The 27,922-nt window shown below is 38.7% G+C and overlaps 1 protein-coding gene across 1 annotated transcript in view; it reads left to right on the forward strand.

Moving 5' to 3' along the window:
• NLRP14 (NLR family pyrin domain containing 14) overlaps positions 1-27,708 on the forward strand; it is a 39,087-nt gene extending 11,379 nt beyond the window's left edge. The window contains exons 5-11 of the mRNA XM_030333757.1: positions 1,298-1,465; positions 11,700-11,870; positions 12,259-12,429; positions 14,218-14,388; positions 16,267-16,437; positions 25,998-26,168; positions 27,573-27,708. Coding sequence (XP_030189617.1) covers positions 1,298-1,465; positions 11,700-11,870; positions 12,259-12,429; positions 14,218-14,388; positions 16,267-16,437; positions 25,998-26,168; positions 27,573-27,708 — 1,159 coding nt within the window. The remainder of the gene's footprint in view (positions 1-1,297; positions 1,466-11,699; positions 11,871-12,258; positions 12,430-14,217; positions 14,389-16,266; positions 16,438-25,997; positions 26,169-27,572) is intronic.
• Positions 27,709-27,922: the final 214 nt, after the last annotated feature.

Here is a 27,922-nt window from a genome sequence, read left to right on the forward strand (position 1 = left end):
CCATGTGCTCAAGGCCTAATTGGTGCTCAGTAATATGTATTGAATACTGAACAAACGATTAGCACTGGAGATTGATGTTCTTTTTTTAGGGGAGGGGGACAGGCTTCTCCCTAAATATTTCCCTTGGAATCTCCATGTTTTCAGTGAGATCTGACCTTAGATTTAAAGTACCAGATTTGGTCTGGTTTTGCACCATAGATGGGGTAGTCAACTGCATAGATGTCATGATTAAGGGGTTCCTGGAAATCCTTTTCATTCACCCCCAGGCATCTCCCCTACATTTTCCTTTTACTGAAAGTCACCAATCTAAAGCCCTGAAATTGCTACTGCCTTCTCTGGGGTTAAGTGGCTCCCCCTCTTTTACAGTGCAAGGGTCCCTTAGGGGGTGACACCATGAAAGTAGCTCTTAGTCTTTCTCACCTCAATGTGGTCTTACTTCCTCAAGTCCTTTTTCCTTAACACGTGAAATTGTACTTCCAATTTATTTTTAGTGAGTGCATTAGGCACTTTTACTGGATGATGATAGTTAATGCTATAAACAGGTGAAAGTTTTATTTTCCTGTGCTTGGCTAGAAGGGGGGTGAGGGTGAAGGTTAGGTGGTGGATGAAAGGGAGGAGAGGTGATGTTACACAGGGATGTTTTGAACAGTTAGTGAGCAGTGTAAGCATATTAGGCATTTGGGACTACCAGAGACACTTACAGAAGAATCAGATATAGCTAACAGTGACTGAATAGCAGATAATAGCTAGGAATAAAAAGGGGCATATTTAACTTCTTCCCATATTTAGCTTTGGGCTGTCTCTGTACACTTAAAGTCCACAAGATGACAGCGTCTTTTGCAGTGATATGTTTTGTTAATGTTGCACATCAAACAGTTGATATTAATTATAAACTCACCTGGGGTTATTTAAAGGATTAAATGTGAATTAATGCTGTAATGAAGTATTTGGAATATTCCCCATTATTTCTGGTAGTCATTCCTAGGATTAAGAGTTCAAAACCTCCTCTTCTGCTTTTCCTGATGTTATTACCTTCTTTTCCTTCAAGGTCAAAAAAAAGTTGAGGATATCAGTTGTCAGGATGTAATGGCTATCTAAGTAGTAACCCAATTATTTTTCTAAGCAACATCCTGAAACTCAGATTTCTGAGAAATCGTGAAATCTGAGAAATCCACAGTAAAATAAGAAACGGCAGGAATATTTAGTTATCTAAGAGTTGGTTTTGAAAAGAAAGTGAGTGCTATAACCAGGATACGAATAATTTTGTAATTCCCCCCTGCCTATTTTTATTCTGAAGGATGAGATTTCTTTCTTTCCCTGATGGTTGTCGGGATATTGCTAGTTCCTTGACTCACAACCAGAATCTGATGCATCTCGACCTGAAAGGGAGTGATGTAGGGGACAATGGAGTAAAGTCCTTGTGTGAAGCCTTGAAAAACCCAGAGTGTAAACTACAGAATCTGAGGTAAGTTGTGAGGTTTTTTTTTGTTATAACTGAGACTTTTGTCTGTCCAAACAGACTTTACAGCCTGGATTTACTATTCATAGGGCCAGCTTAAATCTATTTTCATGATATAGAATGGCAGGAATCCCCAGATTCAGGGTGATTTTCTCCTGACAGGACTTTTAATTGCTTCCATCCCCCCCACTAAAGACCCCTCATTGTATGGTTCCATGTCAACATTTCCTAAATTAAAAAAAAAAAAAAACCAGACCCAGAATTTAAAATTATTTATATTTAAGTGCAGCCATATGTGTATTTATTGTATCTTTGAACGCTTACAGAAAAGAATGTACTAATGCTAACTGGGGCCAGTGTTAAGCAGGCTCAGTTTTACTTAAGTTTTGATAACAAATCACCCTCCCCTTATAATTGCAACTCGGTGACCAGTACAGAAAGCTGAGGAAGAAGAGCACAGTGACTGTCAACTGTCAAGGTGTTTGTTCATTCTCACACACTGTGGATCCTAGTGCTGGGTCTGATTTTCTCTGAAAGTGAGAGGGTTGGCAATCCTACTAGGTCCCCACATTTGTGTGACTGGTTTCAAGGGAGATATTATTTTCCAGTGAAGGGTTTTTAATTCAGTTTTGACAAGATAAAACCAAACCAGAGCAAAATAAAAAATCATTGCAATAAATTTTACCTTAGAAGTTTTTATCCCTGGACTCATTTGAGGGGTGGGGTGGGGTGGGGAAATAAGGCAGAACCTTGATGCATGAAAGGCCAGGATAGGCCTGTATTTGTTAGAAGCAAATTATAATCTATATGTAGAAATCACAAGTAAAATGTGGAACAAGACCTTCTTTTTGACCATAGGCAGGTGAACTATATTAACATTGGGAATTCTTAAGTCTCCCCAGTTTTTGTAGGATGAAATTTACTTGTAGCATATCCAGAAAGTTGTTGGATGCTTCTTGAACATGGGTTGAGTTCAATTGTCGGCAGGCCAGGTTGGGGGGGTATTAGTATTACCATCTGTGAAGTAGTTTTAGGACATGGTGAGGAATTTTCAGTAACCTGCAGCTTCTAGTATGGAACCCAAGTGAGAAGTAGGTCATTGGTTCTTCTGTCTACAAGTGAAACATGTTAGTAGCAAAAAGCTGTTAAATGGAAGGAAATATGTTTTCTTACAGTGGGAGCCATGGGTCCAAGACAAAAATGCCTTGGCACTTGACAGAGCAGCAGGACTGGGGTAAGATCTTTTTCATCAGCTGAGATTTGAACAATGTTTTCCACTGATAAGCCTTAAGGTAGACCCAGTTACTAGGCTTTCAAATAGGAAGCCATCTGTCTGTGTCAACTAGTGGGGCTCCTTATATCAGTAAATAAAATGTTTTGGTGGCAGAACTCACCAGAGCTTTGTAATAATTGAGCACTGCCTTACGTAGGATTGGATGCTCTCCCATAGTGGGTAACTCCTGGAAGTAATCGATAGTCTTATAGACTTCATATTAACGCTCTGGAGAAAGTTTCAATTTTACGTTTACTTTAGACCTCATGTCCTAACAGCTGTGGACAGTTGACTGGCTACGGTAGTCTGGTTTAAGCATAGTTCATGCTGAGCTTAACATTGTCAAATTGCATTTTGCTGTTTTACTATTCCCACTGATTCTAGTTGATGTAAGCAGTGAAAGCATTGATAAATCAGTAGACCTCTGCCAGGCTACCTCACAGAAGATCCCCAATTACTGTAGGAACTTTGCAAATATAAAGTATTTAAGAAAACTTTAAATTCCTGAGAGACTCCTGTCAGCCCTTATATGTGAGCGTACTGGTGGAAAGGTACATACAATCACTAATTTCATGTGAAGATTTCACTTTACTGTGTACTAAAGGTTCCCCTCCAGAAGGGGGAGAAGTATCTACTCTCCTTGTCCTGATAATTTTTTCCACATTGTGGGCCTGATGATAGGGTAGTTCTTAAAGTATGTTGAGCAAATAAGGGGAAAAACAAAAACCTTGGGCAAACTAATAATGCCTCATTGTGCCCAGAATCCTTTCTTATTTTGCCTGTGCTCTGCAATTGGGGGTTAATAGCAAGGTGAGGGAGCAGTTGATTCCACCAAACAGCCACATGAAGAGTACCAAAACAGTATTAACGTAAAACACTCCCTACATCTTCAAAGATTTTGAATTAGAGAATATTCCAGAAGGGTACCATCTAAAACAGTTGCAAGAACAAACTGATTAGTTGACAAGATAAGAGGAAGATGGGGCACCCAGGTGGCTCAGTCAGTTAAGCGTGTGACTCTTGACTTCAGCTCAGGTCAAGTTTGTGAGTATGAGCCCCACATCGGGATTGGGATTCTGTCTCCCGCTCTCTGTCCCTCCCCTGCTTGTTCTCTCTCTCTCTCAAATTAAAAAAAAAAACAAAGGGGCGCCTGGGTGGCGCAGTCGGTTAAGCGTCCGACTTCAGCCAGGTCACGATCTCGCGGTCCGTGAGTTCGAGCCCCGCGTCGGGCTCTGGGCTGATGGCTCGGAGCCTGGAGCCTGTTTCCGATTCTGTGTCTCCCTCTCTCTCTGCCCCTCCCCCGTTCATGCTCTGTCTCTCTCTGTCCCAAAAATAAATAAAAAACGTTGAAAAAAAAATTTAAAAAAAAACAAAACAAAACAAAAAAAAAAACAAAAAAAACCAACAAAGAACTTTAAAACAAAACAGATAAGAGGAAGGTGCCTGGGAATAACAACCACAGCCTTGAATGTATTATTAACTAGAATAAAATAGTTTATAAGATGTAGATAGCATATGGACCAGTGGAAAATTTTTGCTTTTCCAGGAGTTGAGAATCGTTCTAGTGTATTATAATTGTTGACAACCATAAAGAGTTCAAAAGTATAATGGGTCCTCATAAATATGAAAAGACTTTGGAAAAGTGAGAGTGTATATACTTTGAAATCAGAATTTCTGCCACCTGCACAGATGACCCAGCAGGCAGAGACTTGAGTTGGAAACTGAACTACTAGTCCTGTTTTCTCTATTACAAAAACGTCTGTTTTAGTCATTAACTTTCATAAACCCTGATATATATCCACAGCCTCATAATCATACCAAACAAGTGCTTTTTTTTTTTTTTAAGTTTATTTTTGAGAGAGAGCATGCTGAAGGGGCAGAGAGAGAATCACAAGCAGGCTCTGCACCATCAGCACAGAGCCTGATGCAGGGCTTAAAGTCATGAACCATGAGATCATGACCTGGCCAAAATGGAGAGTTGGATGTTTAACTGAATGAGCTACCCGGGCACCCCCCAAACAGGGTTTTAAATGAAATGTAATTTAAAGATTTAAGCCCTAAGTTCAAACATAAATAGGAATATAAGACAATAATTGATTTTGCCATCTTAATTTGAATAATATGAAGAATAAACTGTAACAAATTGGTAAGAAAGTAATTTATGTTCTTGTTTTGAAGTTTAGCATTTTTAGAAATTTTTAGATAAATAACTAATTTCTAAAATATTCTATTAATCTAAGTTTCCAAAATCAGTAAATTTGGAAACTATATTTAAGTCAACATTAAAGATAGTATAACCACTGCTAAGAATATTGTAACACAGTACACCTCAAAAGTTGATTCAAAAAGCATAATATTTGCAATATTGTCTGATTCCAAGATTTGTAAGATTCCAGTTTATAAATATGTTGGTCATTTATGCAACTCATTTTAATTATGTACTGAGATTTATATTTATATGCTTTTAAATATTAATATAAATAATATTTAACCTACAGGGGAAATGTGAGAGATTTAGAAAGTTCTTTAAGATTTTTTTTTTTTTTTTTTGGTTAGGGGCGCCTGGGTGGCTCATTTGCTTAAGTGTCCGACTCTTGATTTCAGCTCAGGTCATGTACTCATGGTCCATGGGTTCGAGCCCCATATCTGGGCTCTGTACTGACAGCGTGGAGCCTGCTTCGGATTCTGTCTATCCTCTCTGTCCCACCCCTGTTTGTGCTATCTCAAAATAAATAAATTAACTTAAAAAAATTAGTAAATAATAAAGACTTTTTTGTTAAAGAAATACAAAGCCATATGTGATCTTAAAATCTATGTTTGCATTTTTATTTCTCACTGTGGTAAATTCAGGAATGAGTCCCAAAACCATCTTTTAAGTTTCAAGTTACAGAACAAATTAAGTTAATCTAATGATTTAGCTTGATTTGTAATAGGTCCATGAAGCCTATCTTGTTCATCCAAAGACCTTCTCTTGCAGTGAACAATTTCTGCAACCATATCCCTTTAGAAACAACTCTTCTGCCGTTTCTCAATTTCTCATGCCTGTCAGAAAAATAGGGGTGCTTGGGTGGCTCAGTTGGTTAAGCATCCAAATCTTGATTTTTGGCTCAGGTCAGGTTTTTGGTTAGTGAGATGAAGCCCCGTGTGGGGCTCCATGCTTTCAGCGCAGAGATTGGGATATTGTCTTCTCCCTCTCTCTCTGCCCCTCCCCCGCTCAGACAGGGAGCTTGTGCACATGCCTGCTTGCTCTTAAAATAAATACAGTAAAAAAAAAAAATAATCTCGCATTCAAATAAAAAGTTACAAAATTCTCGGGCAACCTAGAGACCACATAGCAGACATTTTCACAAAAGAACATTCACATAGCTGTTCTGAGGTCCTGGAGGGTTCATCCTCCAGGGCAGCAGACACTTCTAACTGAGGAAGGGCCACTTTCTCTTGAGCAATGCCTCTTGAGTGGCAATTTTCTAATCCTGTGCTGCCAGAAGCACAAAAGAGCTTATTCCACTGAGCCTCAGCTCCTAGAGAAAACTGGCATCATGCATCAGATAAAGTCCTACCCTGACTGTGTCTCACACCAGGAGATGCTTATTCTTGACACGTGGATTCCTTCTGAGTGAGCTGCATCAAGGACCACCTAATGGACCTGTACCCAGTCACAGCTGGTCAGAGCCACAGACTGCAATCAATGAGAACAAAAACAATGAGAACAAGTTTATAATTTGCTTGCTTTTTAAAATTTATATCCAAGCTGGTTAACATATATTGTAATAATGATTTTAGGAGTAGAATTTAGTGATTCATCACTTACATGTAACATCCAGTGCTCATTACAAGTGCCCTCCTTAATGCCATTGCCCATTTAGCCCATCCCCCACCCAGCACCCCTCCAGCAACCCTCATTTTCTTTGTGCTTAAGAGTCTCTTATGGTTTGTCTCCCTTTCTGTTTTTATCTTATTTTTGCTTCCCTTCCCTTGTGTTCATCTGTTTCTTAAATCCTACATATAAGTGAAATCATATAATATTTGTCTTTCTCTGACTTATTTTGCTTAGCATAATGCACTCTAGTTCCATCCACGTTGTTGCATATGGCGAGATTTCATTCTTTTTGATCACCAAGTAATACTCCATTGTATATACATACCACATCTTATTTATCCATTCATCAGTCAGTGGATATTTGGGCTCTTTCCATATTTTGGCTATTGTTGATAGTGCTTCTATAAACATTGGGGTGCGGGTGCCCCTGTGAGTCAACTTTTTTGAATCCTTTGGATAAATACCTAGTAGTGCTATTACTGGGTCATAGGGTAGTTCTATTTTTAATTTTTTGAGGAACCTCCATGCTGTTTTCCAGAGTGGTTGCACCAGTTTACGTTCTCACCAGCAGTGCAAAAGAGTTTCTCCGCATCCTCACCAAATCTATTGTTTCCTGTGTTGTTAATGTTAGCCATTCTGACTGGTATGAGGTAGTATCTCATTGTGGTTTTGATTTGTATTTCCCTGATGATGAGTGGTGTTAAGCATGTTTTCATGTGTCTGTTAGCTATCTAGACGTCTTCTTTGGAAAAGTGTCTATTCATGTCTTTTGCCCATTTCTTCACTGGATTATTTGTTTTTTGGGTGTGGAGTTGGATAAGTTCTTTATAGATTTTGGATACTAACCCTTTATCTGATACGGCGTTTGCAAACATCTTCTCCCATTCTGTTGGTTGCCTTTTAGTTTTGCTGATGGTTTCCTTTGCTGTGCAGAAACTTTTTATCTTGATGAGGTCCCAATAGTTCATTTTTGCTTTTGTTTACCTTGCCTCCAGAGACACGTCAAGTAATAAGTTGCTGCAGCTGAAGTCAAAGAGGTTATTGCCTGTTTTCTCCTCTAGGATTTTGATGGCTTCCTATCTTATGTTTAGGTCTTTCATCCATTTTGAGTTTATTTTTGTGTATGGTGTAAGAAAGTGGTTCAGGTTCATTCTTCTGCATGTTGCTGTCCAGTTTTCCCGGTACCAATGGCTGAAGAGACTGCCTTTTTTTTCCATTGGATATTCTTTCCTGCTTTGTCAAAAATTAGCTGGCCATACATTTGTGGGTCCATTTCTGGATTCTCTGTTCTGTTCCATTGATAAAAGTATCTGTTTTTGTGCCAGTACCATACTGCCTTGATGATTACAGATCTGTAACAAATATTAAAAATTATAATTTGCTTGGAAATTTTCAGTCAAGGGCCTCCTTGTAGGGGCACTATAGAGAGAGAGAGTTGGGTCAGTTCCCCACCAGAACCCAAATGCAAGTTAATGTGTCTCCTCTGTTTCACTGGCCCATATGTAGGGGTTAGCTTAGAGCCACCGTCTCAGCTCAGCTTTTGATTGAATTACTGGTGATTGATGTTTTGTATTAACATAACTGAGACAAGACCTTCAAACTCTCAAAAACAAGAGACCAGAGTTACATTTTTTTATTTCCTTATGCATGTGAGAGAAGAGGAGAGCCTTGATGATCTTTCTGATTTGACATAATCTGTTCCATGTTTGTAACATTTAGAAACTCAGAAGTAGCAATTTGAATATTACAGGAATGACACATTATTAAATAAGACACTTGGTCAAAATTATAGACTTACTAGAACTTAAGGGTTGTTTTCACAAGACACAGTAGCAATTTCTAAAGTCCAGATGTCTTCTTATAAGACTTCTTTTTTACAATAAAATATTTTCAGACTTGTAATACCATCTGCTTTTCTTTGTAGCTATAAGGGAAAGAGGGAACATTTTCTTATGAGGCTGAGATTTCATTTGTCAGGAATTAGGAAGTCCATAGCTGAAATTCCCTTAGTGCTAAGGGAAAAGAAGAAAGCTTGAGAAGCTCAAACTTGTAATATGGAAAGGATAAGAACGAAACAGATCATGAACAAAAGAACGTGAGCCGTGTAATATTTACATCCCCAGCTGAAAACCTTTTTTTAGTGTTTACCATTTCTGTTCTTTGCTTCCTGAATGCATTACATTGTGTTTCATTTTTGATCTATGTGTATGTGTGTCTGGAAATTTGCAAGTAGGATATTGCCTGTTTTTATTGGATTATTATCACCCTTCAGGGTTTTTCCCTCCAAATGTGTTTGAATTACCAAATTTAAAAGGATTAAAGCATTTAAAATACCCTTATGTAAGGCGTTGCATTTAATGTACCTCTGTCATACAATTTCCAGCATGTTAATTTAATCAGGATTATGGGGGCTACACATTTTACATTTTGAACTCTTTCAGAACTTTTCTGACTTTTTGTCATGGCGATGCACATGAATACAACAATTATTCAAATTTAATTTTATATACTTTTTATCAATGTATATGTGTATTTTTTTTGTTAAACTTTCATTTCTTACTGTATAAAATCTTACATTTCATTCATTGCATTATTGGCTGTATAATTTTAAATTACCATTTTCATTAAATGTATATGAATGATATATTTTAGGACTTCATTTATATCCCTCAATTGCCCTCACAGATGATTAACTTCTTGTTTATTTATAAAGTTTATTTATTTTGAGAGAGAGAGAGCAGGGTAGGGGCAGAGAGAGAGAGAGAAAAAGAGGATCCCAAGCATGTTCCACACTGTCAGTGCACAGCCCGATGTGGGGTGGAACTCACAAACCATGAGATCATGATCTGAGCCGAAATCAGACACTTAACCAACTGAGCCACCCTGGAATCCTGATGATTGACCTCTTACCTGGGTCTGAGGGCTCTATTTTCCTTCTTAGCACTTTGACTTTGGTACATTGCTCTGCAGCATTTGGTGTTCTAAAGTCTGAGGATAACCTGACCCTTGAACACCTCACCTTCCTGCCCACCTTCCTGGTTCATACGTGTTAGTTTTCTCTCATTGGTGTTGTACAGGTAGTTTTCCTTACTTTGGCATGAAAGTACCGTTTGATCTGCTAGCCACCTTTTTTTCTGCCCAGGAATTCTTTCTTTCAATTGGATTTTTAAAAATGGGTTTGTTTCTCTTGCTCTCTTTCTTCAAGAGCATCTCATAGTCATTGGTTGTAGCTCCTTTCCTATTAACTCTTACTTACTTTTTGTCACTTTAATCTTTTTTCATCCTTCCTCCTTGAGGAGTTTCTCACATATTTTCACTGCTTTTGTTCTTTATTGCTTCAAATATGGATTCCAGTTTTCTCCTGTTTTTAAACTCGTTGGACTCTTTATCTTAAACCCGCTCCCTTTCTCAGTGTTACCTCTTCTTAGGATGTGCTCTTGTTCAGAGAATGTGCACCTTATACATTTAAGATGTAAAGCAAGCTTTTCTAAACATTTTCTTCTGTTTCCCCATTTTCTGTTTTTCATACATGTACATATTTTCTGTCCTTTAGTTAAACTTTAACATTTTATCCACAGGCCCCATAATATTGGAATCTTCGTCTGCTAGAAGAGCTGGAACCCAGTGTATGACGCTTCCCTTGTTTCTCTAACTGCCTGCTTGGCTGTTGCTGTAATACCCTTTTGTATCACCCTGTTCAGCCGTAACAAATACCACAGACTGGGTGGTTTAAACAAAGGAAATTTATTTGTCACAGTTTTGGAGCCTGGAAGTTGAAGATCAGGGTGCCGGCAGGGTATGTTTCTGATGAGGCTTCGCTCCTAGGCTTGTAGAGAGCCGCCTTCTCCTGGTGCCTTCATGTGCCTCTTTCATGCGTGTGCAGTCCTGGTACCTCTTCCCTTCTTATAAGGGCACCGGTCCTTTCGGATTCGGGGTCCCCTCTTAAGACCTCATATAACCTTAATTACTTCCTTAAAGGCCTTGCCCCAAATATAGTCACATTGCAGGCATGGGCTTCAACATCTGAATTTTGGGGAACACAGTTCAGTCCATAACACCTTTTCAGGGCAAGTTGAGGTTTCCAGCCTTAGGTGATCCACTGAGGTCTAATTCTGGATTGAGGAGGGAGCTTCTCTTGTTCTTACCTATATACACCCTTATTCTGATGAAGACAAACAATTCCTGAGGGACTGGGTTGATAAGTGCTTGATTCAAAGGAGTAACTAGAGTGACTCCCAAGTTCCCGGAACACTGGCGTCACCTTCCTCATCTTACGAAGAGCTGGTACCAGGCGCAGGCTTCTCCAAGCACAAGCTGTCTCTAAATAGGAGTCTCTACAAATATGGTCTCTTCATGTACTTCTTCCTTTCTTCTTTTGGTTCCCTTCTTCTTTTGCTTTATTTTTAGAGACTGTTTTATTTCTGATTTACTTTTTATTTAAAAAAAATTTTTTTTTAATCTTTATTTATTTTTGAGAGACAGAGTGAGAGTGGGGGCAGGACAGAGAGAGACACTGAATCTGAAGCAGGCTCCAGGCTCCAAGCTGTCAGCACGGAACCTGACTCAGGACTTGAACTCATGAACTGTGAGATTATGACCTGAGCCGAAGTCAGAGTCTTAACCAACTGAGCCACCCAGGCGCCCCTATTTCTGATTTACTCCTAGTTTTTACTCTTAAGGACTGGGTTCCTCAGAAAACATGGATTGACTCCCATGAATAGGTGAGTTCTTGGTAGACAGCTGTGGGAATCACAGCTTTTCATCCTGACTTCCTGCCCCATGTTTTTCAGAAGTCAGAGTGCAAGGACTCTACACCCTTCAGTCCACCTTCTTCCATGTTGTAGTTGGAGGAAATTCCTCCTAGAGAAAAAAAAAAAGTATCATATAAAAATACTTCTTTAGGACTTCCATACATATTTTCATAGGGAATTGGGGAGATGGGGATGGAAAAGACAAGCTTTCTGCTCTCCCCTTCCTAGCTCCCTAGCAGATCCTTGTGCTTTAGCTAAATAACTCATTGCAAGTAGGGAAGCTGGTTTTCAGAAGGGGTCACAAAGTCTGGGAGCCCACACCATCTGGCTGGATGAGTGGTGGTCGTAACTCTTCTCTGAGGAGGGTCATCTCTGGTTTCCTGTGTTGTTTTTCAGCTTGGAATCCTGCGATCTAACTACAGATTGTTGTCTAAATATCTCTAAGGCTCTCCTTAGAAGCCGGAGCCTGGTATTTCTGAATCTGTCAACCAATCACCTATTAGATGACGGAGTCAAGCTGTTGTGTGAGGCCTTAGGACATCCCAAGTGTCACCTAGAGAGACTGTCGTGAGTCTTGCTGGTTTGTTTTCCCTGCAGTCCTTTTGGGCAGTCTTGTGTGACTTAGTTAAGAGCTGTATGGGCAAACTGTTTGGGTCTGGACACCACTTGGCTCATTTGTCAATCCTGGATGAGCTCTACATGAAGTCCTCTTTTGCTTTCTCTCTCATTAGACTTTTAACTGCTGCTTTTCTTCATGAATGCTTATTTTTATTACTATTTTCCTCCTCCTCTCCCTTGTATGTAGCTGCAAGGGCATTTGTAATTTTAGTAGGTTTGAAAGGTTGATTCTATAGTAGAGATATAAGGACTGTAAGTACCAGCTAGTGTCCCTGAGGATGAGAAACATGAACTTTGGGATTTGACTGGTCCCTTCCCAACTGTGTTTCTCCTTCAGCTTAGAAAGCTGTGGCCTCACAGTAGCTGGTTGTGAGGATCTTTCTTTGGCTCTCATCAGCAACAAAAGGTTGACACATTTGTGCTTGGCAGACAACATCTTGGGAGATGATGGAGTAAAGCTTGTGAGTGATGCCTTGAAACATCCACAGTGCAATCTCCAGAGCCTTGTGTAAGTGAGCACTAGTTTTCATCCTGCTGATGTATACATTTTGAAATATATTTTAGAAGGGACAGTGTTATAAATATAATCTGTCCCTTGCATTTTCCCTACTGTTATCAATAATGATAATGCAGATGATGAGGATGATGGTATTAATGATTGCCATTTGTTGTGTCCTTACTCTGTGCTGGGCCCTCTGCTAAATTTATTTAATCTGCACAAATGTACCTGTTGGTGTCAAACTGGCCACTGAGTTCTCAGCCCCAGGTGAGAAATGTGAGGCTTAGAAAGATTATATAGTTTGCCTCATGTTCATGAGAACATGGTGGATTCAGGACTAAAGTCTGCCTGTCCAACTCCATATTCTGGGTCTAGAACAGGTAAATGTATATGAACACCACTAAACAGGAATGTAGCATCCCATGGTATGGCTGGATCACAGTGTGATTATTCTGTTCATTGCCCTTAGATGAATTCCCAGATGTGGAATTGATGAGCCAAAATTTTTATTTTGTCAGACGTGGTTACATTTTCTCCAATAGATTGTTCATAATTCCTTGGCAATCTAGAAGCCTGCATTTTAGCATCCTCATCGAGTATCTACTGGTTGTTTTTTTTTATCAGTATTGATTAGATAATTGAAAATAACTTTAAAAATGATTTGATGTTGAGGGGCGCCTTGCTGCCTCAGCTGGTAGAGCATGTGACTCTTGATCTTGGGGTCATGAGTTCAAGCCCCACCTTGGGCATGGAGCCTTCTTAAAAAAATAACAAAATAAATAAATAAAAATAATTTAATGTTGAGCATCTTTTCAAATGTTTTTGGCAATTAATATTCTAGGAATTGCCTCTTCATAGGCTCCATTTTCCTCTGGATGTTTTCTGTTACATATGTTATGGTTATTAATATGACATACATTATAGCCATTATTTTTTCTGTTTTGCAAATAATTTACCTAGCATGTTTCTGTATGTTTTCTCGTGGCCATTTTTAGAATACGGAAGTTTAAAATTCTTGTGAAGTAACATTATCTTCCTCCTCATGACTTTTAGAAGTTTTGTCATAATTGGAAATACCTTTATTTAAAAAACCCTACTTATGTCTATTCTTTATGGTTTAATTTTTAACATGTAAGTGTTAAATTATTCCTACTTTGTTATAAGGCTTAAAACTTATTTTCTCCCATATGTCAGGTCTGCTTTCCCAAATGACTTATAGTATAATAGATCTTTTCCCTACTGATTGGAAATGCCACTTTTATTAGGTAAAAAAGTACTTTATTATGATTACTCCCCTTCTATTCCATATGCCTACTCCTCTCCATGTAGCTGCTTTTGCAATTAGGTACTGTATTTATGCACAGTGTGAAGAGGTTAACATTTCATTTATAGTAAAGAAGAATTCTGGGGGCGTCTGGGTGGCTCAGTCAGTTGGGCATCTGAGTTGGTTTCAGCTCAGGTCATGATCTCACAGTTCATGAGGTTGAGCCCTGTATCAGGCTCTGCACTGACAGCATGGAGCCTGCTTGAGATTCTCTCTCTCTCTTTCAAAATAAATTTTAAAATCTAGCATTTGAAAAGAAAAATTCTGAAGAACATGGATATCTCAAGTGAATATTCTGAAGGATATTCTGAAGAATATCCCAAGTGAGACAGGCAAAGAGGTAATAGGGGAGAGGGTATTTGATCTGAGATGAGTGTTGGCAAGTAGGTGAGGGAGCACAGGATGAAACCTTTGCAAAATCTCTGGGCAGTAAAGCAGTGATTCCATGTGTCCTCATACTGTCCTTCCTATAGGCTGAGGCATTGCCACTTCACCTCACTGAGCGGTCAACATCTCTCCTCTTCTCTCCTACGCAACAAGAGCCTGACACATCTGGATCTGGGGTCCAACTGGCTACAAGATGATGGAGTAAAGCTTCTGTGCGATGTCTTTCGGCATCCCAGCTGTAACCTTCAGGACCTGGGGTAGGTTTTCTGTGACCTGACCTTCCATGCTTTAACAGATGAGTAAAGAAGGGCTGAGCTGAGTATCTGTCAGAGAAAAGAATACACAGCTGATTCTCTCTCTCTCCTCCTGCTGGAGACAAGCTGAGGAAGTATGCTCATCAGATTTTTCTTAGTTACTACAGTAATTGTAATCAACCTGTTGTACCTCACTGAGTCTACTGTGTGTCCTCTGCTCTACATCCCTGAAGCAGAAACTGTGCTCCACTAGTTTTTCTTTCTTCAATTCATGTTTATAATTAGGTCAACTTTTAAACTGGGAAGGGAATTTTAAAAAATATCCAATAATCCAGTCATTCTGTTGTTGTTTATTTAAATGTTTTTATTTATTTTGAAAGCAAGAGAGTGAGAGCAGGGGAAGGGCGGGGGGGTGGGGAGGGTGAATCTCAAGCAGGCTCCACACTGTCAGCACAGAGCACGACACGAGGCTCAATCCCATGACCCTAGGATCATGACCTGAGCTGAAATCAAGAGTCAGACACTCAACTGACTGAGCCACCCTGGTGCCCCATATCTCTACCTTCTTTAGGAAAATATATATGATCTAATTCTCTGAAGTTTCCTTGACTATTATTCAACTAGAAGGCAAAATTTTACTTCATGGAAATTATGTTTAAACCCAATACCTTTTATTTCAGCTATAATTTCTAAGTGACCTACATACACAAGATGTTTGGTTAGTCCACTTTCTCTCCTTAGCTTTGCTATAAACAGACAAATTTGTGCTTTCGTAGCTACCTTCATAGCTTCTATGCAGGCCATGCCAGTTCTCTCCACCAAAATTTACAACAAATATAAAATACATTCTGAGGGCATTAAAGATTATTACTAAGGTGATGCTCTTGCCTCTGGTAACTTACAAAATGCTGATGGCAGGGAAATGAATATACAGCCAATCATAATATATCCCATTTGTCATAAAGATATGACAGGGATGCCTGGGTGGCTCAGTCATTTAAGCATCTTCACTCTTGATCTTGGCTCAGGTCATGATCTCGTGGTTCATGAGTTCAAGCCCTGTGTCAGGCTACACACGGTCAGTACAGAGCCTGCTTGGGATTCTCTCTCTCTCCCTCTCTCTGTCCTTCCTCTGCTAGCTTGCTCTCTCTCTCAAAATAAATACATTGAAAAAAAAAATGACAAAAGTCCCAAGGAGCAAGGAGTGGGACAGAGGGGATTGAGTTACCTTAGCCTTGAAAGACGAAGAGGATTTTGTTGTGTGCAGATATCCTTGGCAGAAGGTAGGAAGAGCGAAAAGAAGGGGAATGAAGATAGGTGTGGTAAATTTGGGAAAAAAACAAAATAAAAAACAGAAACACAGAGGTGTATGGTTGGCAAATAGGTTAGGGACAAAGTATGGAAAGAGAACGTTTGAGGCCAGGTTGTGAATGCTCTTGAATGCCCTACGAAAGACTGAAAGACATATCTTTTTATATGTAGGCTGCTTCCTCTTGGAAGGTAACACCTTAACATTTTTTTTAAAGTATTTTTATTTCAAAATTCTATTGGAAACTGAAAGCACAGAAATCTTTGGGTTCCTTGGGTAAACTTATATCCATTTTTTAGTATTGATAGAAATGTGTTTATACCCTTGATTTGGGAAGCTTGGTGGATAACAGCCTGTTTGTGGGAGAAAGCAGTTTTACCCAATGGTTTTTTTTTTCTCATTAAGAAACCCCGTTGGTTTCTACTGATAATGTTAGACATTCCTATGTGCGTCTTGTATTGTGGATAGAAAAGAGTCAGGAAAAGGGTTTAGATACCTGGGCTTCTCTCCTAGGAATAAACTAATTAAGCCTCACAACTGAAGGTCTCACTTGTCTCTTATATTTCTTGCAGATTGATGGGCTGTGCACTCACTAGTATGTGTTGTCTGGATTTGGCTTCTGCTATTCTGAACAACCCACACCTGCAGAGCCTGGACCTTGGGAACAATGACCTGCAGGATGATGGAGTCAAAATTCTGTACGAAGCTTTGAGACATCCAAACTGCAATATTCAGAGGCTTGGGTGAGTTCAGTTTTCCATCAGGAAAGTGATACCTATTTGGTAGCTAATGTGGCCAGAAATTTAGTACATGAGAGAGGATGAAAAGTAAATGGGGCTCGAAGGTAAGTTACTCTCAGAAATGAGAATCTGAATTTCAAATATATGCATCAGTGTGTATTATGTGTTGTTAGTATTAAAGCTATAGTTCACATTTCTTTCTGTTCCCTTTAGTGCCTTAGATGGGGTATGTATGAAGTAAAAGGTCCTTGCTTTAAGGTCTTTCATGTTCTGTCATCCTTCAGATATTCTGTCTTTGAATTAATTTTTCTTATTAAATTGAAGATTTTGCTAATTGTCTTCTCTCAAAAAATGCTATCTAGGCTCTTAAGGAGCCTGCAATCTAATAACGTCTTATCCTGTGTTCTGAGTACTTTTTGTGTTTAATCATGTATTGTTTAGGTGTTTATTTTCTTTTTGAATCTTGAACTGATATTGACTAGTACATTCTTACATAGCATGAATTATTGACCTTTGGGTCAAGAATTTTGCTCTATGTGTGGGAAACCCAAATACTATGATATGTTTCCCTGACTCTTCCAAGAAAGTGCTATTTTACCTATGTTTCCGTTAACTATTCATATATTTTTATGACAACAATGATGATGTTGTAATGATTGGATCTGAAATTTAATTTTATCCTGCTTATAACCTAATAAGTTAGCCTATCACTGTTTCATGGATGCTGGCAGGAAACCCAGAGTCCCATTGGAGACAGAGGACTTTATTACTCCTAGCATAGCAGCATATGCACTAGTGTATGTGTGTCAGTTTTCTTTGTCCCCCAAGTCCCCCAGGGTGGATATGGATAGCCCAGATGGACACCTGCACATGGAGTGGGTTGCATCCCATGGAGCTTGGGGGACTCACCACTTTATAGCAAGCACGAAGCAAGGCTGCTCTGTGCCCCAGAGGAAGACATCCCTCAAGACTGCTCACTGCACACACCCCCTAGGAAGTGGCCATGTAGAGTTGTCAGGGTCTTAAATTTTTGTCAATAAATAGGAGAGCAAAAGACTCACAGAAGAATGTCTCCCAGAAATATCTGCCCCCTTTTTCTGCACAATACAGTCTTGGTTAATTTTCACATGGATATGCCACGCTCACTAATCTCACCAACAGAGGCTGAGGCCAAATCTGCTCAATTTGTCTCCTACGCCATTTAATTAAGGCCACCATAATTAGGACTCCAAGCATGGGAGGAGGTCAGATTGCAGTATTGATTTCAACTATGTCCTCAGCATCCTGGACCGGCCAACTGAATGAGACCAAGGGAGGACCAAAAAGTCTTGTTATTCATTATAACTCGTGAAAGGGAGTTTAGGTTGACCTGCTGATCTTGGTATCATTGGCAATAAATACAGGGAACAAAATCTGGCCAAAAGTAGTCCCATACCCAATAAAGAGATATTCAGTGGTCCACACCTCCACACATAAAAAACATATAACCTGAAGGAACACAATTCACTTCAATGTGGGATGTTTTCTATTGATCTGGGTCACCATTACAGTGGTTTGGTTATGTGTCACTGAGTAGTTACAGTGTTAGACATAAATCGTATAACTCAAGGCTGCACTGGCATCAAGAGAAGCTTATGAATTTATAACAGACTGAAACAAGGTTTGTACCAGTTGTGTTTGTACACCCGTGACAGAGGTCCAGATCTGGGGGGCTGCCGCTGATGACATCAGGTGCAGCAGAACAGTTAGGACCTGCCGTATCCATGTGGAATTTTCTGTTTCCATGCCATGTGGACAGACTGGGCAGTGGGTCACTTTGCCAGCCATAGCTGCTACTTCAGCAGACCACATAATTTTTCCAGGCAGCTGTGTTGGGTCTAGGGAAGGAAAAGAAATAATGAATTGTTCTTCCCACTCCCAGCACCTTACAGGTTCTGAGATGTTACTTCCCCAGGTATTGGTGTGGCTGTTCTTCCCCACAGTCCTGAAATCAGTGTGTCTCATCTTAGTGCCTGTAACTTTGCCTTTTCTCCAGTCATCCCCTGCTCGTACCCAGGCTTTCAGTCCAGAGGGATCTGGCAGGAGAAAAATAAAGCATTTTTTATAATATTTCTATAAACCCATTCTGTTCTACATCTTTGCTTGTAGGGGGACTTCTCAAGCAGTATACTCAACCAAATGGTCATTATCCTCATGATCCAAAGGTGACTCCAGGTGTCTGAAGCCAAATTAAGTTTGAACCCCACAGGTCCTTTGTGGCTGGCCTGTCACCTGGAGGGTACCCCAGTTAGGCTGGCCTGGAGTTGCTGTTATGGAAAGAAAAGTATCATGCCCAGGAATAATCAAGATGGAATCCTGAAATTTCAAAGGTTTTATATGACTTTCTGTCCCTTTCAACGTAATCATTACTCAGGAAGTGGCCAGACAGAGATGAACCATTTCAGGGGATAGCCATATTTAGTGACCAAATGCCCCACTATACTATGTTGACCAGGAGGTGGTGAGAGAGGTAGGGTCACAGATCTTTGTAATTTTGAAAGATCATTCCAGAGCTCAGTAATACCAGATGCCTGTGGATGGTAGGGACCATGGAATGTTCATTGAATACCTTGACTATTGGCGCATTGTTTCTTCAAAATGAGAGATCTAAGTACTATTATCCTTGACTTTTTGTATATCTGGAAATGTCTCAGTTTTCTATGACGTTGAGTGGCAGCTTGGTTGTGTTCGTATTTTGGTCATCCTTCCTCTGAGAGTTTTACAGAAAGTCCACTGCCTGCTAGCATTGAATCTAGTTAGAAAAAAGTCTGAAGCCAACTGATTCTTCCCTTTTAGTGTCCTTACTGGTTAAACAGTAAGTTTTTTTTTTTTTTTTTTTGGCTTGAATGTCCGTAGAATTGCTCTTTAGGAACAATAATTTGTCCTGTGTAGAATTTTCCTCATTAATATTTTCCTGGGGAAATGGTCTGCCATTTCAACATGTAGATTGTATTTTTTTATAGGGTTTCCTGTGTTTTAATTTCTGCTTATCTAATTTGTTTTCAGGGTCACTAATTACACTTATGTTGGATCTCTTTTGTCTTTATAATTTTGTTCTAATCTTTTAAAACTCATTTTCCTTTCACTTTTCTCTAACCCATAATTTTAAGTTCATTTTCAGCAGTGATGACCCCCTTTCTGCTTCTTCCAATGTCATCTACAGTCCATAATTTTTATTTTTCTCTTCTGATATTTTAAAGATCTGCCTGTATTCATATGTTTTGTTTCTTAAATTTCACATATGAGTGAAATCATATGGTATCTCTCTGACTGACTTATTTTGCTTGGCATATTCTGTAGCTCCATCGACGTTGTTGCAAATGGCAAGATTTCATTCTTTTTTATGGCTGAGTAATATTCCATTGTGTGTTTACACCACATCTTCTTTATCCATTCATCAGTCAGTGGACATCTGGGCTCTTTCCATACTTTGGCTATTGTAGATAATGCTGCTATAAACATCAGGGTGCATATATTTCTTTGAATCCGTATATTTGTGTCCTTTGAGTAAATACCTAGTACGTAGTAGAATTTCTGGATCATTGGAAAAAAAAGAAAACCATAAAACAGATTCTTAACTATAGAAAACAAACTGGGGGTTGCTGGAGGGGAGGTAGGTGGGGGGGTGGATTAAATGGGTAATGGTATTAAGGAGGACACTTGTGATGAGCACTGGGTGTTGTATGTAAGTGATGAATCACTAAATTCTACACCTGAAACAAATATTACACTGTATGTTAACTAACTGGAATTTGAATAAAAACTTGGGGGAAGAAAAGGAATGTTTATACACAGAAAAAAAAAAAGATCTACCAAGTCATATTTTAAACATTTTCACTATGAAATATAAAATACATAGAAATAAGTGAATAAAACTATTTAAAAGTTAGGGATTGCCTGGGTGGCTCAGTTGGTTAAGCATCAACTTGATATCAACTTTCATGGTTTCATGAATTCAAGCCCCACATCAGGCTTTGTGCTGACAGCACTGAGCATGCTTGAGATTCTTCCTCTCTCTCTGCCCCTCCCCTGCATTTATTTATTTTTTACTTAATTTGTTATTTATTTTTGAGAAAATAAGTTAAAAAATAAATGCATGAATGAATGAATGAATGAATAAATAAATAAATGTCAAATGTGTGTAATCTCACCGGGGTCAGAAATTGAATTTTCCCAGGAAATTAAATTCCCCTACTCCTCCTTTATAAATCTCTTCCCTCCTCCCTAAGAAGTAAAACTATTATCCTGAATTTTGTGGTCATCATTTATTTATCTGTAGAGTGTGAGTGTATATAGTCCTAAGCAATGTATTGTTAAATTTTGCTAGGTTTTGAACCTTATATATAATCATACTCAGTATATTCTTTTGTATTAGGTTTTTTTTTTGCTCATTGTTAGGAATTTGTCATCCAGTCATTTCATGTAGTTGTAGTTAGTTCATTTTTACCACAGTGAAGTATTCTAGTGAATGACGATATCACAAACTATGTAACCATTCTATTGTAGGTGGACGTTTTTCATTTATTTTATGACTAATGCTGCTGATGAATATTTTACTACATGAATTGAGGCACATACGTATATATTTAGGAAAAATAGCTATTTATTACATCATTGGGAATGGGTCTTCAAATTTATTAGATACTGTCAAAAAGATTGTTCTGGGGTGCCTGGGTGGCTCAGTCAGTTAAGCGTCTGACTCTGAGTTTCGGTTCAGGTCATGATCTCGCATTTCATGAGTTTGAGCTCTGCATTGGGCTTTGCACTGCCAATGCAGAGCCTGCCTGGGATTCTCTTCCTCTCCCTTTGCCCTTCCCCAGCTATCTCTCTCTCAAAATAAATAAATAAACTTAAAAAAAAAAAAAAAAAAAGATTGTACTAATTGATTCTGCCCCTAGTAGTGTGTGATAGTTCCTGTTCTCTATTCTTGCCAATTTTGTCTGACTTAATTTTTAAAGTGTTAGTGAATCGGGTGTGTGTTTTGGCATCTCTTTATGGTTTTAATTTAGAATTGTCTGGTTAAAGAGAGGTTCAACACCTTTTGAGATGCTTAATAGCCATTTGGATTTCCTATTTTGTAAAGTTGCTTTTTCACTTATTTTGTTCATTTTTCCATTGGGTGAGCCATTTTCCCCTTTTTGATATGTAGGGTTTTGTTTTTTTTTTTCCTCCAATATATTCTGGTTACGAGCCATTGTGACTTAGATACGTGACAATAACTTGGGCTTTTCTTTTCACTCTTTATGGTGTCTTTTATAGAACCAAAGAACTTAATTGTAACGTCAGATTATTCCTTTATTAGTCCTTTTTGTAATTGGTTAGGAAAATTTTTCCCAACTCTGGGATTATGAAGACATTCTATTATTTTCTAAATGTAAAGGCAGCTTATGAAGCATTTGAAACTTTAATTTAAAAATATGGTTAGTAGGGTGCCTGGGTGGCTCAGTTGAGCATCTGATGCTTGATTTTGGCTCAGGTCATAATCTCATAGTGGTGAGACTGAGCTCTGTGCTGGGAGTAGAACCTGCTTGAGATATTCTCTCTCTCTCTCTCTCTCTCTCTCTCTCTCTCTCTCTCTCTCTCTCTGTCCTCCCATTGGACCCTCCCCAAATTGTGTGCATGCACGTTCTCTCCACCCCCCACCCCCAAAAATATATGGTTTGAGGTCAATCCAATTTAATATATTTCCTATGTGGATACTCCTCCTTTCCAGCAAAACTTATTGACTGTTTTTCTTTCCCCACTGTCTGGCAGGGCCATCTTTGTTATAAATCAAGTCTTCATTGGTGCATGGGTCTATTACTGGGTTCTTCCTTTGCGTTTCCAAACAAAATTTTAAATATCAGCTTATCAAGTTAACACACACAGACATGTGCATCTCCCTATATTCCCATGCCTACCCATATGTTGGCATTTTGATTAGAATTGCATTGAATCTATCAATTATGATAGATCTCCTTAGCTTAGCTCTATCAATAAAGCTTAGTAATTTTTCCTGTGGTAGCCCTTTATTTTGCTGTTTGACTTTATTCCTAAGTACTTGCTATATTGCAATACTATTGTAAATGGGTATTCTTGTTATTTTTCATTTTGTTTATTCCTTATACATAGAAACACAGTTGGGTTTTGTGTGTTAACTTCATACCCAGTAGCTTGGCACATCCTCTGGTTGATTAGAATTGCTTTATCACTTGGATTTTCTAGGTACACAGTCCTCTCTCTTGGGAATGATAGTTGTCTTTTCCTTTTCTGTTTCTTTTTTCTTTTTTCTTTTTATTGCCTTAGTAACTTATAAGATGTGCGATAGAGTGTTAATATGTCTTGAGATAGTGGGTTTCCCTATGTTATTTTCATTGTCAAAAGCAAAATTTCAGTGTTTGTCTCATTTATTAATTTAAAAGGTTCCTATCTTTAGCTTACTAAGAATTTTTCTTCTTTTTAGATTATGAGTATATGTTGAACTTCTATGAAATGTGCCGAATGTGGTCAATAACATGGATTTTATTATATATGTATTATATCTATTATTATATCAACCTTACTTTTTTGGGCTCAAAACCAACTTGGTCATGATATGTCTTATATACATTGTGCACTTTATTTTGTTGATATGTAAATATTTTAACATCTTTGTTTATAATGGAGATTAGGTTATAATTTTCTTGTATAATCCCTATTAAGTTTTGGCATCCACATTACAGTATTTTAATAAATGAGTTCAGGAGTGATCCTTCTTTGTTTCCTGGGGAGATTTGTGTAAGATTAGAATTATTTCTTCCTTGAACTTTGTAGAAATTTCTGGTGAAGCTGTATGATCTGGAATTTGCTTTGTGTGAAGATTTGACTTCTGATTCATTTTTAAGATAATTATACATTTATGTATGTTTTATTGAGTAATTTTTGGTAAGATTACTCCTATGATTTTATCCATTTCATCTAAATTTTAAAATTTATTGGCAAGTGTCTAATTTATTATCTGCTCAGCTTCTAATCATCTCCAGTGATTTAGACATCTGTTAATGTCTCCTTTCTTTTCCTGATATTGGCAATTTGAGCTTTTTCTCATTTTACTTTTTAAAGAACACAACATTGATCTAATTTTTTATCTTCTACTTTTGTTGAGTTTATTTGATTGTTCTTAAATTTTTTTCTTTTTTTAAGTTTGTTCATTTATTTTTGTGAGAGCATGCAAGCAGGGGAGGTGCTGAGAGAGGGAGAGAGAGAGAATCTCAGGCAGGCTCCGTGCTGCTAGCACAAAGCCCAGTGCTGGGCTCAGACTCATGAAACCATGAGGTCATGACCTGAGCTGAAACCAAGAGTTGGACACTTAACCAACTGAGCCACCCAAGTGCCCCCTTGTCTTCTTTTTAATACCGTTCTTAAATACTTGAGTTGAATGTGTAGCTCATAAATATTTCCTCCTTTTCCAACACTTAATTTTTCCTTGAAATCATTGCATTAACTTCATTCTATAATATTATATGCAGCATTTGTTATTTTTGAGTCTAAAATAAATTTAAGTTCCTTATGCTTTTTTCTTCATGGATTATTTTAAACTGTATTCCGTAATTTTCTTTTTTTTTTTATTTTGAGAGAGACAGAGTGAGTGGGGAAGGGGCAGAGAGAGAGGGAGAGAGAAAATCCCAAGCAGGTTCTGCACTGCCAGCACAAAGCCCAACATGGGGCTAGAACTCATGAAACCATGAGCTCATGACCTGAGCCAAAACCAAGAGTTGGATGCTTAACCAACTTAGCCACCCAGGCACCCCAGTATTTCTTAATTTTCAAACATATAAGAGGAGTTTCTTATCTTTTTATATTTAATCTCTAGCATTGTGGTCTGAGAACATACTGTGTGTGATTGCATTTCTTTGAAATTTGTTGACATTTGCCCTAGTATATAGTTTTCATATGTCTACCATGGTGTGCTTAAAAAGATGAAGAATTGTTGGCTGCAGTATTGTATATGACTTTCATTAAGATCATTAATTCTGTTATTCAAATCATCTATATTTTTAGTGATTTTTTTCCAGATACTTCAATCACTTGCTGTGAAAAGTATGTTAAAATCTCCATTATAATTGTAGATTTGTGTCTTTCACTTTGTAGTTCTGTTAGTTTTAGTTTTCTCTATATATATTTTTAAGATTTAAAAATTTTTTTCTTTAGAGAGAGTGTGTGAGTGGGGGAGAGAGGCGGAGGGAGGGCGGGCGGGCAGGAGGGAGAGAGAGAGAGAGAGAGAGAGAGAGAGAGAGAATCTTAAGGAGGTTCCATGCTCAGCACGGAGCCTGATGCAGGGCTCAGTCCCATGACCCTGAGATCATGACCTGAGCCGAAATCAAGAGTCAGATGCTCAACCAACTGAGCCACCCAGGCACCCCTCTAGATTTTGAGACTATTATTAAGGACTAAAAACAGGATGATTGTTTCCTGATAAATTCTTGATAACCTTTGTCTCCTAGTGTTTTTACCCTACAGTGTATTTTATATTATGTTTATTTACCTTGTGTCATAAATAATGGGACTGTTGCTCCACCACATTAATGCCAGTTTCATGTGGGCAGTAACTTAAAATTTTTTTAAGTTTGTTTATTTTGAGAGATAGAGTACAAGTTGGGGAGGGAAAAAGGGAGGGGAAGAGAGAGAATCCCAAGCAGGCTCTGTACCCAGTGCTGAGCGCAGCCCGGGGCTCAGTCTCCTGACCGTGAGATCATGACTTGAACTGAAATCAAGAGTTGGACACTTAACCAACTGAGCCACCTAGGTGCCCCTAAATGTTTCTATATACTCAGCACCTATGTAGGCACTCAATGGTGGAATGGCTAGGTAAACATAGGTGAAAATTACAATTGGTTGGGGGCATCATCAGGTGTAGAAAGTTAAGTGTAACATACTACTTCAGTTCATGGTATTATCATTGGTTTATGCAAGGGCCCTCTATTGACTATTGGTTGGTTAGTTGGTTAATTTATCTTTTAATCATTCTTCCCCTGTATAGGCAGCTGGCCTAGTGTGTTTGAAATATGCCATGGAGTTGTGAGTATCCTTGTAAAAGATGTAATGTTGACTTTTGGTGTATGCACTTTTATTTGCATAAAGGCATGGTGTTAGAGACCTTATTATATACCTTGCTTTTAAAATAGTCAATACCATATTTCAAAAGTTTACTTATGTGTCTGTATTTTTAATGATGATCAAAGATTCAACTGCTTTGGCTTTCCTTGGTGTGCTTACCTGTTTTGTTTATTCCCTGGACTATAATTTTGAACTTGTAATTTATGATTTAGGAAGAGATAAATTCAGTCAATAAATATCTAGTAATGATGATTATTATAAGTACTTACATTCTTTGAATCTTCCCTAATTGTGCTTGCCTTTTTGTTTGTTTGTTTTTTGTTTCTTGTTTGTTTTTTTTTTTTAAAGCTCCTGGAGCCCTCCTGCACTCTCAGCTCACAGATCTCTTACATGCTTGCTCTCTGTCCCGGGGTTAAATGAATTTTAGCATTAGTCTCTCTTCCCTGCAGGTTGGAATATTGTGGTTTGACCTCCCTGTGTTGTCAGGATCTCTCCTCTACTCTTAGAAGGAACCAAAACCTGATAAAAATAAACCTGACACAGAACACTTTAGGGTATGAAGGAATTATGAAGTTATGTGAAGTCCTGAGATCTCCTGAATGTAAACTGAAAGTTCTGGGGTAAGTCTTTGTTGGCTTCTCAGGACGTAAGTTTACTGGAACAAGGGATTTGGGAAGCTACTTGTTCACTGCAGGCCTAAGAATCAACCTGATTGTGGATCTGTGCATATTCTTGAGGCCCTTCTTTTCCTCCCGTAGGACACTGAATTTTAAGAGACATACTGTAGCATACTGGTTAACAGCTGAGAACTCTAAAGCCAGACTACCTGAGTTTGAAATGTAGCCCTGGAACTTACTAGATATTTGAACTTGCACTAGTCTCCAGTCTCTGTGTTTTGGTTTCTTTGTCTATAAATGGGTGAAATGATATGTACTCATGGTTTATTATGAGGACTGATCGACTGAGTCAGTATAGGCAGTACAGGTGTCCCTCTGCTATCTGAAGGTAGAGTGTTCCCGTGAAAGCTTTCATAAGCCAAATGATATAAAGCAAAGAAGCAATTACCATTATTTATATGGAAAAAATTTTGAGCATTCCTGGGCCCCCAAAAACATCCTCTCTTTTAGGCTTTTCTGATACCTTAGGACACATCTTGTTAACACATGCACAAAATAAATGGGTACGAGGCCCAGATGCTCATAGACACAGTTCAGAGCTGTAGCAGCTGGGTGCTGAGGTGCAGCGCAGGCCCTGGGGAAGGAGCTGGGCAGGGCTGCTCTTGCTGCCTGGGTTCATGCTGCCTCTATAATGGCTCACTGCATCCCAAATGCTGAACACTGGTTTTGCTTTTTAACTTTTTTGTGTGGTAAAAGCAAAATCTTTGGACTTCTTTCAGTTATCAAAAACACGTACTGGGGCGCCTGGGTGGCTCAGTCGGTTAAGCGGCCAACTTCGGCTCAGGTCATGATCTCACGGTCAGTGAGTTCAGGCCCCGCGTCGGGCTCTGTGCTGACAGCTCAGAGCCTGGAGCCTGTTTCAGATTCTGTGTCTCCCTCTCTCTGACCCTCCCCTGTTCATACTCTGTCTCTCTCTGTCTCAAAAATAAATAAACGTTAAAAAAAAAATTAAAAATTAAAAAAAAACACGTACTAATGTCGGTCTCTCAAAAAGGTGAAGTGGTACAGCCATGACCTTTGGAAAAGCAAAGGATACCTGTACTTAGAACTGTGCCTAGCATATAACACCTAACCGTTTTCTATTTTAGCGGTTGTCATCATTAGAAGTAATATTTTGCTTGAGTAGAAAAAGGCTCTTGGAGGATCCTCTTCAATTTTAATCTTTTTTTATTTCTACTCTGTGTTCCATTTTCCTTCCTCTGCCACACTCCCTGAGTCTATACCTCACATTCCCCTTGCCCCACTCCCCAGCCATGTTCACTTCTGTCTCTAACAGTTTTTCTCTGAGAAATGAATTCTTCAGTGGGAAAACTGAGTGTGAGAAGAGGTGTTCCCTTATTTTCTCAGGGTGTGCAAAGAGGCATTTGATGAGGAAGCCCAGAAACTGCTGGAAGCTGTGCGAGTTAGCAATCCACAGCTCATCATTGAGCGGGATTGTAATGATCACAGTGATGAAGATGTTTCCTGGTGGCGGTGTCCCTGATTTGAAGAACCTGATGTACTTTTCAAAAGTAAAATGCCTCAGTGTGATGAGGGAATCTTAGCTTTAGATGCTTTATGCCCAGACGTACTGTGTTTGATGTCTGTTAGATGTAGGTGAGTCACTTCTCTGTGAAAGCTCTGTTCTACTTCACATGGGGGTTGAGAAGCTAAAATAAAATGAAAAACCTAAACCTCGGTGAAAGGTATGACATGTT

This window comes from Lynx canadensis, chromosome D1 (assembly GCF_007474595.2).
Source record: "Lynx canadensis isolate LIC74 chromosome D1, mLynCan4.pri.v2, whole genome shotgun sequence".
Classification (NCBI taxonomy): Eukaryota; Metazoa; Chordata; class Mammalia; order Carnivora; family Felidae; genus Lynx; species Lynx canadensis.